The sequence below is a fragment of the Cydia splendana genome, chromosome 19 (assembly GCF_910591565.1).
Source record: "Cydia splendana chromosome 19, ilCydSple1.2, whole genome shotgun sequence".
Classification (NCBI taxonomy): domain Eukaryota; kingdom Metazoa; phylum Arthropoda; class Insecta; order Lepidoptera; family Tortricidae; genus Cydia; species Cydia splendana.
Window position 1 is genome coordinate 12,890,679 of NC_085978.1, and position 20,030 is coordinate 12,910,708.

At 37.1% G+C, this 20,030-nt stretch overlaps 1 protein-coding gene across 1 annotated transcript in view; it reads left to right on the forward strand.

Moving 5' to 3' along the window:
- Positions 1 to 20,030, forward strand: part of LOC134800071 (T-box transcription factor TBX1-like) — a 59,864-nt gene that overhangs the window by 38,256 nt on the left and 1,578 nt on the right. Inside the window, exons 6-9 of the mRNA XM_063772535.1 lie at positions 1,850 to 2,006; positions 7,889 to 8,041; positions 8,614 to 8,681; positions 19,377 to 19,514. Coding sequence (XP_063628605.1) covers positions 1,850 to 2,006; positions 7,889 to 8,041; positions 8,614 to 8,681; positions 19,377 to 19,514 — 516 coding nt within the window. The remainder of the gene's footprint in view (positions 1 to 1,849; positions 2,007 to 7,888; positions 8,042 to 8,613; positions 8,682 to 19,376; positions 19,515 to 20,030) is intronic.

Here is a 20,030-nt window from a genome sequence, read left to right on the forward strand (position 1 = left end):
CAGCCTATTTTCTCGGAAACTACTGGACCAATTAAGTTGAAATTTGGTACACATATGTAAATTAGTGACCTAAAGATGGAAATGTTTTTTTTATAATTTTAAAATACATAGGTTCGAATTTATTTAAGAAAACAGCCAAAAAATGACCATTCACCCCCTTTTATCTCCGAAACTACTGGGTCTAAAATATTGAAAAATACACAAAATAGTTCTTTACCTATAGATGACAGGAAAACCTATTAGAAATGTGCAGTCAAGCGTGAGTCGGACTTATGTACGGAACCCTAGTTTTTGCATTAAGGTAACAGATTTTGACATGTCTTATTAAAAATTACCATTGAAAAATAAGTCATAGCAAATATGTTAGAATTATAAATCATATTAATCATATTAATGAGCAAGAGCACCCTAAACCGGCGAGCGTGTATGAGGAATGTTATGAATGTGAAGGAAGCGAAAGTGGTATGTCAGGATCGTAGCAAGTGGAAATCCGTGGTCTCTGCCTACACCTCCGGGAAATAGGCGTGATTGTATGTATGTATGTATGTATGTATTAATCATATACTTTTTTATATTCTTTTGCTTTCATAAGTAATATAAACTAATTTTTGAAAGCGTTTTTCAATAATTATTAATAAAAAGACACGTCATGATTGTTTACCTTCTTTCTAATGCTAAAAAATAACGAACTATAATAACCGGGCCTTATTTGGTACAGAACCTTGATTTGATAGGTACATCGGATATTCTGGGCCCCTGAGTTTGTTACGTAAAGGACAAAATGGTGACATGTGGTTTGAGCTGATACTGTTAAACTAGTGGTTCTGTGCGCTAAGTATAAAAAATAAGCTTCAGCGAACTCATTAAGCCTAGAAAAAACCCTACACCCTACTGCCACTTAAGTCAGTCTTGAGTCTTTGAATCAATTTCCGTAGTAAGTAGTACTAGTACTACTAAGGTACTAGGAGGTAATAAGGCCTATAGTAGGTATAATAAGGCCTACCTGAAAAATAATGTTCTTACAACAGTGTAACCGTGTTAGTTATTTGAGTAACATATATGTAAAGTGATACAATTAAAAGCTAACAGCAAACCAGTACATAAATTATATCTTATGTACTTCTTATGAATTACACTCTTATAAAGGTTTCGGCTAATTACGCTTAATTACTTGAATAAAGGTAGATGAATTGCGTGCGGTCCAATAGGTAACCACAACTCACGGAGTCCAAAACAATAAGCTGATCAGCAAAGTCAAGTAAACAAAGCCAAGTCACAGTAGTAGAAAGATTATCGAGTTCCGTAAACGTAAGCCGGGTCAAAAAATTCAATCGCAACACAGTAAGTAATAAGTGAACGCCTCGTGGCAGTAACGCACGAAAAATAACATTGCAAATTGTCGGCAATGAGGCGCGCGCGGGTGCAAGCGTACGCATCTGTGTGCGTGCATTACACACACAAATACAGTCTCTCACGCCCCGTCAGAGCGACGGGTATATTCAGCTTGAAATCTCAATATTGACTTTTAGCTCAGCTCCCGTTTCGTCTTTTATGCTAGGCGCGCACGGGAAACTTTTGTCTACGCAACTATTTTATCTCTCACATCAAATCTATGGGTAGTATGACAAAGTAAGTAAGTGTGACAAAGACAAAGAAAAGTTGCTCGTGCACGTCTAGTTTTATGATAATATTATGGTTGGTAACCTAAACAGAAACACACGATGAAAGCGTTTAGAAACCATTTCCTTATACTTTTATTATACATACTTATAATCAAAAAAATCGAAGATCAATGCCCCCGATTCAAACCCTAGTTTACCTGTACCTACATAACATGATATTTGTGCAGCTCAAGCTGGGTAGTGGCGGGTAAAGCGGACCCGGTGTCGCCGCCGCGCATCCACGTGCACCCGGACTCGCCCGCGCCCGGCGCGCACTGGATGCGCCAACTCGTGTCTTTCGATAAACTGAAGCTCACTAACAACCAGCTGGACGACAACGGGCATGTAAGTTATGCTACAGTTATGAATCAGGTTTCCACATTTGAATATCAAGTGTGCGTGACATATGAGGCATTATCTATGAAAAGTGACCTTATTGTCGATGGCGCTTACACCGAATAGCGTCGCGCGGCATTGTATTTATATCGGAGCCTCGTTAATAATGACGTAAGCGCCATCAACAATAAGGTCCCTTTTCATAGATAACGTCACATATCGCTCCTTGAGAAACACAGTGTCATTAAGCGAAAAACGTGTTTTTTGGGTACAGAGCTTCAAAATTTTCGAAATCTTCAAACGTCTAAAACTGCCGTACTAGAGATAAAAGAAAGAGTTTTTTGCTATATTTTGTTAGATTTTAAACTAATCTTGTGAGTCATTTGAGTAAACTGTGTTTTTTTTGTTTAATTTCTAAGATAATTCAATTAAAAGAAAATTGTAATGTCACTATTCCGTTTAGTTTTGCTTAATGTCACATGACGACTTCGCAATATTGATTCAATTTATGGAACAGTGACACTATATCCAGTTATTTGATATAACTTAACGTTTATTTCAAAGAAAAAGCGCAAATAGAATCATTTTACATGGATGTTAATTAATATTTACTAAAGTAAGCGGCTTTCAGTCTTAAAAAATTAGCAAATAAAACTAGTTTTTCTTTAAAACTAGAGTATTCTTAGCTTGTTTTGTTTGGCTATATTTTTACGATCAAAAATTACCAAAGTAAATAAACAAAGGGGAGGATAATAATTGGGGGATGCGATGTAAGGGGGCCGAATGTCATGTAACGGACCCCAGACCAGCCTCTCCTGCACGTGGTCACCCTGTGGAATACCAAACAAGCCTCTGGCGATCCACCAACCCGCACTGAACCAGCATGGTGGGCTTATGGCCCAATCTCATTCGACATGTACGACTCCTCGTTACGGCGCTAGGTACCCTGTAAAAGTGGGGCTAAGAATCCCCGGGCGCACATAGGGGTATTTCACTAGAAAAGCTGGCCAAAATGATTTATGTACATTTGTATCAGGAGTTCTATTGTGTGAATCCAAATATGCTATTTTAATTTATTTTATACAACTTTTATACATTTGCCGGTTTGTGTAGTGTTGTATCGTTTATATACCGGTCAATAGCAGAATAAAACATTCTTCAAGTTTTAATTATTTGATAAACAGATACTATCTGATCAATCAGACGACCCTTCATCACTTTCACCTGTTGAATCTGATGATAAGTCATCTGACATCGCGTTTGCGTCTATGTTTGGGCCAAGCATCATGTCCCTAGCAGCAAGGCTAAATGGTTTCGCTGATTTTAGAGGCTTAGGCCTAATGCTGCTCAAAAACGGATCTGACGTAAGTAGCAGCCGATTTAAGACGTCCAAATTGCACTGCTCTCTCGAGAACTTCCTTGAAAAGCTCTTCCTAAATTCTCGGAAGTGCTTATTTCTGGCCTCGGCTGCCTCTTCGGACAAATTTCCTATAGGGAGAAGGGCATGTTTCATTACAACAGGACCATGCAGTAAAATTTTGTGCACGGTTGGGGTAATTGGCTTCCAAGGATACAATTGAACATAGAGCTTGGCCGTGTCGTCGCAATATGTCTCAAATTTATTTAAATCTATTTTTTGGCCTCTCGATATTACTTCGAGAATTGTAGCAAACTTCTGTATCAAGTTTAAATCGATCTCCGTGATGTTGGAAGAAATCTCTGCATTTGAAAAAAATCGTCTGCTGGTGTTCCCGTCGTTGCTGGTTGCAAAGCCCTGTTTAGGAATATCAACTACGAGTCCCAATTGTTCCCTAAATTCTTTCTGTATTTTTAGTTTCCTGGTATTCATAATATCTTTTTCTGCATTTGTTAACGTCTGTTGATATTTTTTGATTGGTAACATGTATGAACAGCAAACTTGAGGAGAAACTTATCTTTCTGGTCTTGTGGGAATGTGGCAGAACTAGTAATTTTATTCATGACTGCATCAAGTTTTTGTAGAAATTGGGGTTCGTTACAGTTTTTCATCATACGAAAAATGTATTCTCTGGTCACTACTCTCACACCAGAAGGACCTGCCATGATAAATCAGAAAATTATTTTTCCCGACCGCAAAAAGAAACTTTGTTTGGTAATATCCCTCAGTGTAAAAATTCTCGTAATTCGTTAATGGGCACTTCTGGGCACCCTAATTTTAAATAAAATTGCTAGAGAATTAAATGTCCTGTCGAATAGAACTACAAATTTAGCCCAATATAGCCCAATAGAACAACTTTCTGCCTTTTGAGTTCAAGTCAAATTCGTAAATTCATAGTGCAAGAGAGTACTTACTGAAATTTGATATTAAATGTATATAACCCTTAGTAAGAAAATAATAATAAACAAATTAAATTAAGCATACCTGGTGAATCCATTTCCCGAACAGACATTTTAAAATATCACCTTATTTGTTGTCTAAACAACGCATAACAATTGTAATATTTATTATCGAATTTCCGCTTTCGTAGATGTCTTTTAGTAAGAGCGGTTAAATGACACCGATTTGACAAATACCCACCACACGCAGCGAAAAATAAATATTGTTCTAGTATCTATGAATTATATGACTAAGGGATCATCCATTAATTACGTCACACGAATTTCTAGGTTTTTTTACCCCTCCCCCCCTCCTTGTCACACTTGGTCACATTTTGCAAACCCCTCCCCCCCCTGGTGTGACGTAACATTTTAGGCAATTTTGTTTTCAACGAATTCGACAATATTAACACGGCATAATTTTTTTATTAAAAAAATAAGTTTGATATAAGTATGTATAAATATTAGTAATTTTGTAACACAACGAAAGTTACATCCAAAATCTCATTATTTAACTGTACAGCGAATAAAAAAATATAAATTAATTTTCGGTTACTGATGTAGTTAAAGTGACATCACAATGTTTGTGACTCCCCCCTCCCCCATGTCACAACATGTCACATTTTCTTGACCCCCTCCCTCCCCCTAAACGTGTGACGTAATTAATGGATGACCCCTAAGGAATTCGGCTACCCTTTTCCCGGGATTCTACGTTTTGATACATTCTACTAATGGCCAGCTTTTTTAGTGAAATACCCCTATGTGGGGCGGAAGATACCCACGTCATCATCATCCTGCTAGGCCTTGTTCTCATTTACTTGGGGTCGGCCTTCCCTGTTCTTTTCCTCCATTCTGAACGATTGAGTGCAACGTCGGCGTCTATATTGAGGTCTTTCAGGTTTCGCTGAACCATCGTCAGCCAGGTGGCAGGTGGTCTTCGACGTCCTCGCTTCGTCGTTGAAATATCGAGCGCTACCTTAACCATGTAGTCTACAGGACGCCTCTGTACATGACCGTACCACCTTAGACGTTTTTCCTTTAGCTTTTCTGTTATTGGCACTACTTTGAAACTACCCGGCGGAAGATACCCACACGATTTGTCGTCAAAAAGAAGTGGCAGGACAACATTGTCGGATTATCAAATTACTCCGACAAGGTGGCTGTGTTGACGTTAAGCAAATCCCAAATCCCAAAGCTATATACCTACCTTAACCGCAATCAAAGCCTACGCATCAACATCTACACATTGCGATGATAAGATTGAAGAGTATTACGAGATTATAACCCTCTAAATAAATCTACTGATGAAAAGCAGAAAACATGGACCATAGTCCTTGATGAAGTCAGATCAAGCACACATACATAGTTGGACCACATATGGCCTTGGCAGCAGAAACGACCGTAGTTCTAGGTCTATTCCATTTGCCTTTGGTCGAAACATGAACGTTGATAAGTAATTCCTTCTTTCTCAAAAAAACTTCAAAGTCGCTGGACCTGGACTTCGCCTGGCGGAATATCACACACGAAATTGACTACTTATATAATAATATTTTCATGTGACAAAAGTTTAATTAGCTATTTATTTATGTATTAGGTATTATTAGGTACATCAATAGGTTTAAATTTAGTTCCAATCACAGACCCGTGAGAGCAAAAATAAAGTTTAAGACTTAAATCCACCGCAAGCAATTAATTAATAAATAGGCAAAACACCTAAACAGAAACACACTCTTATTTGTAACCACGATCAGTTTAACTTAGAATTACGAAGTAATTTTGACACCTTACAAGAAGAGATACCACAAATACACATTCAGAAGTTCAAATTCAAAATAACAACATTATAAATACTTTAGAAACAGCCAGTAGCAAAATTAAACCAACCCGGAAAAACAACAAAAAACTCACAAGCGACACATTACGTTATTAGAACTAGCTCTTCTGAAGGAGGTTCGAATTCTTCATCATCATAAGTATTAACTTTATTAACAGTTTCAACTAAAACAGTAGTATTAACTTTATTAAAATAGCTTTAAACTTTTTTGTCATTCAAGACACATTGAGACATTTTCTACTGTAAGAGAACAATAGTTTTATGGGTAATTAATAGGTAAGTACCTACCTAGTGATAATAATAATTAATGTGTGTTTTGTGTCACCTTGTCAGAAATAAAATTGGAACATAACAGACATCACAAAAATAACTTGCTAATTTTGATGAATGAAAAAGTATCACACAACACATAAATAATATTATATTATAATTAATAAATATGGGAATCTTACACATACCAACCTAGTTCCACAGTTAGATCAATAGGGCTCGTAATGTGGCTATATCTATCTAATTATAAATAATCGTCTCGTACCCATAATACAACTCTATTATGAACCTTATAGAAAAAATACAACACAGTGACATTAAACAACGAGTGACATTCATTAACCACACCGTTATAAGCGTTCTGTACCAGTTGTAGTGGCTTTAAGCTTAAAACGACATTTTTCACTTAAGCATGCCAACTGTCGCTATGGTAAACTAAGCTAGCATATTGACACTACACAGATAATGACGATCGACCTGCTAAAACTTCTGTCAGCTTCTTAAAATCACAATGTCACTTAAAGTAAAAGAACAGTACGTTTTTATTTTTAGTCAGCATTATGGCTTTAAGTTTTAAGCAAAACCGTAATTATAGGTATAATGTCACTTTACTTATTTCAAAACGTTATTCTATTCTATTAAATTCAAAAATACAAGTGTCCTTAAAGGGAAAAGTACGATATTGCTTTAAATTGAGCTTTTATTTTGATGCCATATTATAAGTTTAAAGTGACATAGTACGTATAGATACACTAATTGACGTACTTACCATTGAATCTCATAGAAAACCGTCACTAAGCAAAAAAATACAATTTACTTCCCTTTAATGACATTGTTCCTATGAGACAGGCACCTATTCCCTCTATTCGCCATAACGACATTAGCGCCCTCTGGCGGTTCTAATAGAGCTAGAGCGATACGTGTCTTCGTATTGCGTGCGTTACGATCATACGAGCTAGATGGCGTTATTAACTCAAAAACCCCATTTTTTGGATAATGACGTTATGTTTCTCAAGGAGCGATATACAGTCAGCTGCAGACATAGTTGACCCCCCCTACAAAATCCTATGCAGAGGGGGTCAGCTATCTCTGCAGCTATGCCAGCTATGGCCTTGTTGTGTAGCTACAACTTTTGTATTAACTAACATTCTTTTTTTTAAGATTAACAAAAAAAATTGTATGGGCTCTGTCTGAAATATGTAAATGTATTTATTATGTAATTTTTTTTATCGTCCGATACTACTGGAACATCTGTACTATGTAGGTTACTCTGTGATTAGTGATCTACCTATACGCTGGCCAATTTTCTGCAAATAGATACATCAGAAAATACAATAAAATACATTTTCTACATAAATATCTATACAATTAAATTGACCTCTTAAAGAGGTTTGTCTATATTATTTATTTTAAACTAAATTTATTCGAACAGATAATCCTGAACTCCATGCACCGGTACCAGCCGCGTCTCCACGTGGTGTACCTACCGGGTGAGGGGCAGGGCACGCCGGGTACCGTTCCGTACCGGACATTTGTGTTCCCTGAGACGGGATTTACCGCCGTCACAGCCTACCAGAACCATCGGGTAAGTTTTTATGGCCTGTCTTGTGTCCTGCTGGGGAAAGACCCTAGGGGCCTACATCGAAAAACGAAAATCTACATTTCTTTATCTGCCTCTCTGCCACTCAAATTTGCAAGAGCGATAGTGTGATAACGAAATTTTCGTTTTTCGTGGTAGGTCCTCCTTAAGTCCAGGCTTAAGGGCCAATTGCTTCAAAATAATCCAGGTTATTTTATATTTTACACATAACGCATTTTCGCGCAGCTCTCGACTTGTTACCTCAAACCCACAAACAATAATACCTATCAAGTTAACTCCCCTAAAAATTCTCTTGTTTTTAGTCGGTACACTCTTGCCAGAGTGGTCGTGGTCATCATTGTGAATCTCGATGAGTGATGATCTTGCTAATACGGCGCCATTCGTCGCGGACTACAGCCTAAAAATTACTTCCTCAAAAAAAACTGTCATGACGTTTTGTTATTCAACTACGTATTACAAGTTATCTCGGCTTCCATATTTATGTATGACACGTGTAAAACACTGACTGTACTTCACTTCGGAACTTCATTAATTTGCAACAATTATTCTCGTTGTAGATAACACAACTGAAAATAGCCAGCAACCCGTTCGCCAAAGGATTCCGGGACTGCGACCCCGACGACTGGTAAGTGCAATCACAACACTCAAATCACTTTTACGATCAAATAAACGAAACCACATTTTTCAGAACATCCCCCCCCATATAACCATTCCAGTCGCAGAATCACAAAGTGGTAACTAAATGTCAGATGTGTCGTAACAGAGTCCACACAATGTGTCTAGAATTGTTTCGAAACAAAGTGTCGTCGCCGTGTCTACACTTTTCCGTAACAAGGTGTCGACACATTTGTGTGCACTTTGCGTGCGGTTTGCGACTAAATCTGACAGCAAATTTGTGACAGCAAATGTCAATATAAAATACCTCTTGAAAACCAAGGTTTGTCAAACTACTATTAGTGTCTCGTGTGCTCGTAATTCTAGTAAGTCATCATGGGCAATGCAAATGATAATAATCGACCGAAACCATATAAACACCCAACACCCGTCAACCTTTTACAGAAAAGTTTTTAAAGAAATTCAATAAGCTACTTAGGTCAGGCAACGAATGCTCCAAAAGTTGTAGAGGGAAATGCTCGGAACACAATTTTTGACTCCGTAACTCGGTTTGACAAGTTAGGAGGTGAACATATCAAAAGTCCCCGGCCGTAGCCCTTGAGCGGGGGGGAGAGAGGGGGCTTTGAAGGTCCCATTTTCCCGTTTTTCGATTATATCTCGGAAACTATGCATCTCAGCGACATGGCCACTTATACAAAATGAAAGGTAATTTAATTTGTTACAAGTTAATTCCGTCAATTTTTTCGATATGTTGAATAGTTTTTGAGATATCCGCTCTTGAAAGTTTATTTAGGGCTCTCAATTTTATCTTGATATATCTATATCAGTGAAGGTGCTAGGCCGTGTTTGGTATCGTTTTCGTATAAATCTGGGGTGCTGAATCCATTTAAGATATCACATTGACACCATTCCACAAAATAAAAATAAATCTTTTTAGGGTTCCGTACCTCAAAAGGAAAAAACGGAACCCTTATAGGATCACTCGTGCGTCTGTATGTATGTCCGTCTGAATACACAAAATAGTTCTTTACCTATAGATGACAGGAAAACCTATTAGAAATGTGCAGTCAAGCGCGAGTCGGACCTAATGTACGGAACCCTTAATACGCGAGTCCGACTCGCACTTGGCCGGTTTTTTTGAAACTCTTCTTGACGCTTAACCGCTGAACCGATTTCGTTGAAATTTGGTATAGAAATAGTTTGCGTCCCGGAACAGGACATAGGATAGATCTTATAACCAAAATCATCTTTTGAAGGTGTGAAAAGTGGCGTGGAAATTTGTACGGGAAATCAATAACCGCTGAACCGATTTATATGAAATTTGGGATGGTCTACATCTTTGATTTAGTTAAAAATGATAAAAACATGACTTCAAACCTAAACTTAAACAGTATTAACTTCAAGAAGTCAATTCTGAATTCCCCCCTACACCTCATTTCACACCTTTAAAGGGTGATTTTTGAGATAACTTATTATATCCTGTCTCGGGACTCAAAATATATGTGTACCAAATTTAAATTAAAACTGTTCAGCAGTTTAAGCGTGAAGAGGAGTTTAAAAGAAAGTATTTTAATAAGTTTATATGTTTTTACTTCGGAATGGTGTCAATGTGATACCTTAACTAAATTTGGTACTGCGAATTTATACGAAAACGATACCAAAACATGGCCTCGTAGCTTTACTGTTGTAGAAGTGAAAATAAAATTGAGTGCCCTAAATTCTTATTACTTGGCCAAACTTGTGTAGAAGGAAAAGGTAAAATAAAAGTCTTCGGCAGGAATATAAGACACAAATATATTTTTTTTTTGCGTTACTATTTCATTCATCAAATATAAACATACCTTGATTATACTATTCTAGTGAGATCCTCATAGATAAACAAAAACATTTACTTAAAAAATTACAAGGTCGAAATGTCACGGAACTTTTTTTTTTTTCCTTTATTAAGGGGCTTTTTCGATTGAACGAATATGTCACCCCATAAAAAACAGACTTAATTAACAAAGTTAAAAGAAAGTAAATAGCTATATCTAGTTTAATTACATCACACATTTCTGTCCCTCAGACCGCACTTAACAATATTTAGTACCTTTTCAACAACCTCAGACATGGGGTTCGAAAGGTAGGTATTACATAACCCAATGGAACTGTCATTGTCATGAAATATCTGTCTTCTAAGTCGCTCATTTCGGACACACTCCATTAAAATATGATACACATCCTCGACGCGATTACATAAGGTGCATAATTCCGAATTCACTTTACGCATGAGGTAGGCGAACTTATTCAATGGAATGTGTCCAGAGCGCAATCTCAATAATAAAACTAGATCCTGCCTACACAACACACTATTATCAATCCAAGGAGAATTAAAGGGTTGTGGCTGTATTGTCTTATACCAAATACCTTTGTCCCTAGATCTCTCGTCGAAATATTCCTTCCACAATTCGCGACACTTTAATTTGACTAAATGTAAACAGTCATTATTGCCCCCATATAATGTTTCAAGTGAAATTCAATGCCATCGCTGCATGCCTGTTTTGCTAATGCATCAGCTGTCTCATTGCCACTTATACCTACATGCGATGGAATCCATTGCAATATTATAACTTTTGCCATAGATTTAGTAATATGTGAAAAATATAAACTTTTATGACAAAAAAAATCTGGACACAATTTAAGAATCACCCAATTGCGTCGAGGAATCATCTGTATTTTTGCATGTTTCATTACCTCCTCGCTTCTTTTTTGTCCTTTGTATTCTGTAGCAATTTGTTAGATCTGAAAATAAAGATAACTTGCGTCGTCACGGATGTCGATTTATAGGTTTTAGGGAGTGCAGAATTCGAAAACGATGATCATTTTATAATCCAAGATGGCGGCTACGTATTTTGTCATAAAAGTGGAATCCAAAATAGTCATCATTTTCGAAATCTGCGCCCCCCAAAACCTATAAAACGACACCCATGACGACTTTTATGACAGTGCATGGCCGCCATTTTGGATTCCAAAATGGTCATCATTTTCGAAAGCGGGGCCCCCTAAAACCTATAAAACGACATACATGACGACTTTTATGACATAGTGCATGGCCGCCATCTTGGAATCCAAAATGGTCATCATTTTCGAAATCTGCGCCCCCTAAAACCTATAAAACGACACCCATGACGACTTTTATGACATAGTGCATGGCCGCCATTTTGGAATACAAAATGGTTATCATTTTCTAAATCTGCGCCCCCCAAAACCTATAAAACGACACCCATGACGACTTTTATGACATAGTGCATGGCCGCCATTTTGGATTTCAAAATGGTCATCATTTTCTAAATCGGGGCCCCCTAAAACCTATAAAACGACATCCATGACGACTTTTATGACATAGTGCATGGCCGCCATCTTGGAATCCAAAATGGTTATCATTTTCGAAATCTGCGCCCCCTAAAACCTATAAAACGACACCCATGACGACTTTTATGGCATAGTGCATGGCCGCCATTTTGGATTCCAAAATGGTCATCTTTTTCAAAATTGGGGCCCCCTAAAACGTATAAAACGACATCCATGACGACTTTTATGACACAGTGCATGGCCGCCATTTCGGATTCCAAAATGGTCATTATTTTCGAAATCGGCACTCCCTAAAACCTATATATCGACACCCATCTCGACTTTTATGACAAAGTGTTTTGCTACCATCTGCATGCAAGACATTTCTATTATTTTTACGTACAAAAATGGCCCCCTGTCAACTTTCAATCGAGATTTAATCGATAATTTATTCGATTAATATTCAGATTAATTCAATTTCAATCTATGTTAGGTCGACTAAACTAATCGCGATTAAAATTTGAGAATTAACTTTTTTTATTCCATTAATTAGTCGAATAAACAGTTAATCGATTAATGCCCATCTCTGACCACGGCATTTTTACACTTTGAGAATATCTGAAAACAAATCAACACAAGGAGCCATTTTGCAAATCCAGTAACATACCAGTAACTTTGTTATTACTTTTGACAGCGCGTGTCATGTGTCAACACAGAGTCGACACAAAGTCGAAACATTTGTGACTGCAATATTTCTCAGCCTTGAACCATATTTATACATCATAATTAACAAGTTTCGTAGTATGTAAAGCGTTATTTCTGTTATTTAAGTATAGTATACGCATCGAAGTACTAAAAATGCTTCAAATAATATAGTTATGAACACAGGCACTGAGAAGTAAACAATTTCATTTCCGGCTAAACTAAAACAATGTGGTGGCGCGTTGATTATATTACACTTAGTTTATCAAATCACTCGAGCAGTTTAATTCCCCATAATAATTTAAGTCATATTGTAATATAAATGCAAACAATATATAATTACGTCTTGTAATCCGTTTAAGAGATGGCGTATTAATGTCACTTATTTTTATTTAAGTATTTTTCCATCTGACAGTTTCCATTTGACAGGAACAAAATGAACGAATGAACGAATGATTTTGGCATAAAGTAGTCGCAAACCCGAAACAATGTGTGCACACGGCGACCACACTTTATGTCACTTTGTGTCATGTGTCGACCCTTCCCCATTTCTGGTAACTGTGTCGACACGGCGACGACTCTGCGACTGGAATTGTGACCGAAACAGATGGTGTCGACACAAGATGTGTCAACACCGCGTCGTAACGGCGACTGGAAATGGTTGTATGGGCCATGTCACAACACTGGCAATTAATCAAGCCGTAGACACGAATGAGATGTTTTATTACGAGTACATGAGGCACGGAGGTGGTTTTCAACAGCCGGTGACAATTTACTTTTACGACTCGGCCATAGAGTAAAGAGTTACGAGTGACAGTAATGGCGGACAGCAGCGTTTCCCGTTCCCGACAAAATAAAAACTCATTAGAGGACGCACTAAATAAAATTATGTAGTTTTGAAAGACCGAGTTAATTTCGAATTTGTGATTGCGGATGTCACAACTGGAAACCATTGATGTGAATGAAAATAAAATTTTAATTTATGAAAAGTTTTATGTGTTATTTTGTAAATATATATAGGTACAAGACGGGCCCGCAGCTCCGCTCGCGTAAATGAAATAAAGAGTTTGTCTTATGTTTAGTTAAATACCGACATTATTATGTATCCCTGCCAGGGTTTATAACTGTGATAAGGATTTCTTATTTGTCAAGTAGGTAGCCGTTATTTGGATAACTTAATTCGAAAATTTCTTATAACGTACGTAGGTATTTATTTAAAACTTGTTTTAACATAAAATTATTACTTATTGTTGTAAGCCTAGTTGCAAAAACGTTCATTAGATTACTTATTTTCCGCTTTAAGCCACGAATATGGACGACCACCACCCATAAATCGCCTTTTCATACAAACGTAGGTAGTCCCCATTTCCCTTTCTGGATCTTAACATTACTACGGCTAAGGTGACGCAACGATCCAAAGGACTCACCTGGCCTCCGATACCAGATCACGTCATGTTTCTTGCGATCTTGCGATAGCTCTCGCCATCGGGAAGCGTCTCCCATTTTGTTGTCCCAAGTACGCTCGTCTCCCATTCTATAACTTTGTATTTTTGGCTCATCTCGGCAGCCCTTTCCCTGGACGAATGACAATGTTTGCCGAGCCATGAAAATCAATCTGAATTGTAATAACTCATAAAGAAATTTAAAACAATAAAATACAAATTATTAACACGATAATCATACGATAATATTAATTTGATTGATATGTCATAAATGGCATAATTCACTCGTATGGGCTAATAGACTAAGGTTGAGGTTGGCAGCACTTTTTATTTTACTTCGTGTAAAAAAACTCAGAAACACCTGTATACCAACATGACAAACATAATTTAGTTTACTTTAACTTACGGATTATTTGGTCTAATCTGTAGCACCGCCAAACGAAAGCAACCGAGAGTTCCCGAGAAATGGTCGAAGTCGTAAAATGAAGATTGTTATGAAAATTTCTTTTCCTTATTGTAAATTAAATACGCATCGAAAGCGATAGTTTTTATGTTCTAGTTTTATTCTCATATGTAGATAATAGATTTAAACAGTTTTTTCTTATCATAGGTGCGTTGTATTCGAAATAGGTACGTGTCAAAAACATTTTTAGAAATTTGTCAGGCGCCATCTCTCTTCTTCGCTCGTTTTTTATCCCGTTCTGGTTTTTCAATTTTATATATATGATTAGAGATGCCACGAATATTCGGGAAATATTCGGTATTCGGCCTATTCGGCCACTACGCCGAATATTCGGTATTCGGCCGAATGTTGCCTACTATTCGGCCGAATACCAAATATCTGCTGCACCTGCCAAAAAAGAAAAATTACACAAAAAAAATACCAAAAACTAGGTATATTTTCTATTTTAAATGTATTCTTGGAAAGTAGTTAAATACGAAGGCACGTTTTTGAGCATTTGTTATTCCAAAATATATTTTTTCTATCATGGGTCTGATTTGATTGACTCTAACTACATTAATTGATTCTGTTTAACATAAAAATATATTATCTTATCAAACGTTGTGCTTTGTTGACGAATAGTTTTCATAATAATTGTGACTCAAAATGTTCGCATGTCATGCCGAATATTCGGTATTCGGCCGAGAGGGGGGCCGAATATTCGGTATTCGGTATTCGGCCAAATTCACTATTCGGGGCATCTCTAATAGGTATACCTAACACAAAATTATTTTTGTTAACACAGTAGATAATTGAAATTATCTTTTTTTGTTTTTGCAACAGTTTTTTTCTAGCCTACGCGACGAGAAAACCTAAGCACGAAACTCGAAAGCTACATAAATTTAAAAAAATTAATGCCGTTATTCATAAACGTTTATCAAGATCCCCTTGATAAACTATGTCCCTATTTTATTTGTCATTTTAACATTCGCGTTTGCTAGAAAGTGATACAATTTAACAGAGGTTTGCTTAGTTTTATAATAATAAAGATTTTCGCTGCAGTTTCGCAGTATCATCATCATCATCATCATAGGTACGTACGTTTCGCAGTATGTACCTATATAATTATATATGTATGTAAATAAATATTTTGTAGGTACAGATACGTCTTGATATGTACTTACATAAGATGCAAACGTATTTTGGCGGCGAGTTGTTTGTGTCTGTTCCCCGTCCAATGCGGCGCGCGCGCAAGATTTATGTGCACATAAACTGCGGTTAGGTAAACGGTCAGTGCGGTGTGGCGTGGCTATGTATTAGGTATGGGCATCGGGCAGTAAGTATGCATTAAGAGGATAGTGGACTACGGCCGCATTTCTATAAAAACGTCCCCATTTTCCTCCCTGGGTATTAGCATTTTTAACAATATTTTTACACAATCTAATGTATATTTGACCATAGCTAAGGTAAACGTACTGGTGCTCGACGCGGTCCCCGTACATGTTATCTTGAAACTTAAGTGATTGTCAATAGAGGTGACAGCAAGGTGTCATCTATTAGGCATTAGCATGTCGAGCACTACGTTTACATTATGCGCATTTGCTGTAATTTTTTCGGTTTTTGAAATATTATAAAAGTTAGGAGCTTTAAAAAAAATTGTATGGAATTATCTTATCATTCCTATTAAAATCGAAAAAAGTTAAACGAAGGGGCATAGGCTGGACTAATCAAATAGTGTAAAAGTATTCTGCAAAATGTCCATATTTACCAAGGAAAATGGGAACTATGTACGTTTGTATGGGAAAGCCATCGTCCACTATCCTCTTAAACAATTTTGTTAGAGAAAAAGATGTACATAATTATGTATTCTGTATGTATGCATTCTGTAGCCTAACTCCGTCACTGTTTATAACAAACCGAGGATCACTCGGCGACGCCCGCGCACGTTGCAGCTCTGTTTACGAAGCGATTTACTGCCGCGTTGCATTGGCCGACCTCACTCATAAATCACTGAGCGATCGTTCCGTTTTCATGAGACCACCAATGACCAATCAGAAGTTCCACGAGTTGTTTCATACTGCCCGATTCGAACTTTAAGATACGTCAGTTAATAGATCTAGAAACGATATGGATTAGATGTATCAGTGTCAAAAGTGACGTTATTCTTTGAACAAACGTCACATTTGACACTGACTGACATATCTAATCCATATCGTTTCTAGATCTATTAACTGACGTATCTTAAAGTTCGAATCGGGCCGATAGTCGTTGAAACATTGTTTTCGGTGTTGTTTTTCGTAAAGACGGACTCACTGGAAAAACTTCAAATAGATTCCTGGAGCCTAGCTGTAAGAGCGTGCGTTTTTAAATCTGGAGGTCGGGCTCGTACTAATGAGTTTTTCGGAACTTACGTACGATATATCATTTGATATTTAACAGTCGCTATTCGTTAAAGGAAAACATCGTGAGGAAACTGGACTAATGCTAATAAGGCCTAGTTCCCCATCTGAGTTGGAAAGTCAGATGGCAGTCTGTAAAAATTAGTTTGTGCCTACACAACGCCAATTTTCGGCATTAGTTGCCTACTAGGAAGAAGAGAGAGATTTCCTATACGATGTCGCTTCCAGTCCTGAGTGTGAAAAACTGATATGTATGAAACCACAAAGTTATGCAATTATCAGCCATATATACTTCGCAACGAGCATCCTCGTACATCTCTGGTACATAGCCTGTGGGGGTGTTTACTGGCCATTACGGGGTCAAAGGATTTCTGGCCAAGATGGGACACTCTGACAACACCGATTGTCGTATGTGTAGCGAAGAGGAAGAGACAGTAAGACACTTAATGTGTGAATGTCACGCCCTCGCCAGACAAAGAATGAAGGACTTTGGAGCAGGATACCTGGAACCAAAGGACTTTAAAACGCTACCCATGAGCTCCATCATCCGACACATGGATATGGTGGGAAAAGCTCTTGAGTAGTTGACGGATCTCTTCTAGGGGGTAACTGCACAAAAGATCCCTATGGGTCGAAGTGTATCCGCAAGGGCCCCCGAAAACAATAAGATAAGATAAGATAAGGTACACAGCCTGTAGGTACACAATTCGACCGTAGATCCGAGATTTTTTTTACTTACCAGAACATATATTTCAATTTACAATATTAAAACAATGCTAATATAATTCATTTGTAAACTTATACCCCCAAATCGAACCCATACCATAAGAGTTACCATACATAATTTAATTATGACAGAACTATGAAATATGTATGAATAAACATGCTATCCAGACAGTTTATTTCACACGTCCTCATTTCCCGCCTCTAATTAGTATTAAACTAAGTATTTAAAAACAACCTATTCTAGCAAAATCTTAATTTGTATAAACAATCCTCGCTAAAGTAAACAAGCAAGTCATTAATTTTATTCGAAAGAAAAAACGCGAATCGCCATGTGCGCAAACATCACAAAAACTTTAAAACTTTAGTAATATAAAATATTTTTTGCTCGCTTCCTAGTAGGATCGATTAATAATGTCACCTTTGGGGTTCTAGGGAGTTAAGTAACGTATGAATGCCATTTGTCGTTCGCTGTCAAAATAAAGATTAACGCGATATTGTAATAGGACCCGCCTACTGGGCGGTCACCAGTCATCGTAATACGTTTTGTTATTTTTCTCCACACTAGCTCGTTAAAGCCTCTCTCTGTTGTTTAAAAACTGTAGTGTAGTAAATGAAGCAAGTTGTTGTATGGAGACCCATGCATTAATTTCTCAGTCGATGAAATTTAGCTTGGTTATTGTATAGTATGAGCCGAGACTAACATTATAAATATCCAAAAAAAAACACTCCTAAGTTAGGTAAAAACACAAATCTGATTATATATTGAACCGAGTAATTCCTCAGTCCAAAATTATTTTACAAAATAAGTTATTTGTATCAGTATGTGATACTAGAAAAAAATCTAAAAGTTTTGTCAAACATGAGAATATTTTTTTATGATACTTCCTTTTTTTGACGCTCATTTTCATCGGAAAATTGCTCTGTCATTTTTTTCTTCTTATATGATCTTAGAATATAATTTGGCGCAGTGGATAAAAAAATCCAAAAAAAATGCGTATCGAAATGTATGTATTATAGAACTATTAAAAACTGGGAGTGGAAAATTTTTAGATTTTCATTTTGTAGGTATAAAACGGCAATAAAATGGCATTCCAGTGAAAAAATTAGACTGAGCAATTTTCCGGTCCAAGACACGCCAAAAAAATTTTATTTTCTTAATACTGGTATTTCTGCTGGGATATTTTTTTGATATTTCATATATTGTTGCAATACGTTACATGAATATGTCTTGTGAAGAAAGTTTGAACGGAGCATTTTTCCGTAAAAAGATATTAACGATTTAAGACTGTAGGTATTTACTTTAATTCTATTATTATTATTCTTTGGAAATTTATACAATACTTTTTATTTATTGATACTTTATCATACTGTAAAGTTTTTTCTGGCTGAGGAATTACTGCGGGGCCCACTACCTTTATTTACTACACTACTGATGAGAAAGTTGCATTTTATCCACAGGAGAGGCACAGTAATTATAGATGCAAATTTTGAGATTTCCTTATTTTGGTCGGTGAAAGTGATGATTTAAAATTATAATTATATAATAGCGTTCATTTGAATTTCATTTTTTGTAAAAACATTTTGTGTTTCACTCGGTAACAAGTACCTAGTTTTTTTCACGTTTTTCCTGTATTTTTTTAACTCAGCTTATTATTTTTTTTCAGTCCTCCTGAGCAAAGTCAACCCCGCGGCACCCCGCGTCGGCGAGAGGCAGCCCCTGAGCCCTGCCCGCAGTTAGCGCAGCCGTACGCCGCCGAGCCCAGCGCATGCGGCCCGCTCTATGCCCACGCACACCCCGTGCGGTCAGTAACAGTATCTCAGTCTGAGCAAAGCCAACCCCGCGGCACCCAGCGTCGGTCGGCGGCCCCTGAGCCCTGCCCGCAGTCATAGAGCAATATAGTAAGAATAGAGTGCTCACTCCATACATCAGTTTAGGTACCAAAACGACCATTACAAGGCCCCAACGCTTTCTGTTCTCTTTGACGGCGCAGCAACTAGTATCATTTCTCTCACCTTGCTCTTTTAAAAATGCCGTTTGTCAAAAAAGGACAACCATACTGTTGACAAGATGGACTTCAAATCCAGGTGTCCCCTTTTTAGGTAGACCCAGGTTGTGTATGTGTGCGTAAAAACGTATATGTGTGCTCTTTTAGGGATGTGAAAAGTCGATTTTAATCATGTTATATATCGATAAACGCTAACCACCGGAACGCAATAGCGATTAATTGAAGCTTCAATAAGTTCAATATCTTCGTTAAACATAAACTTAATTGAAATGCTAATGGATAATGAATATATTATAATATAATAAAATAATT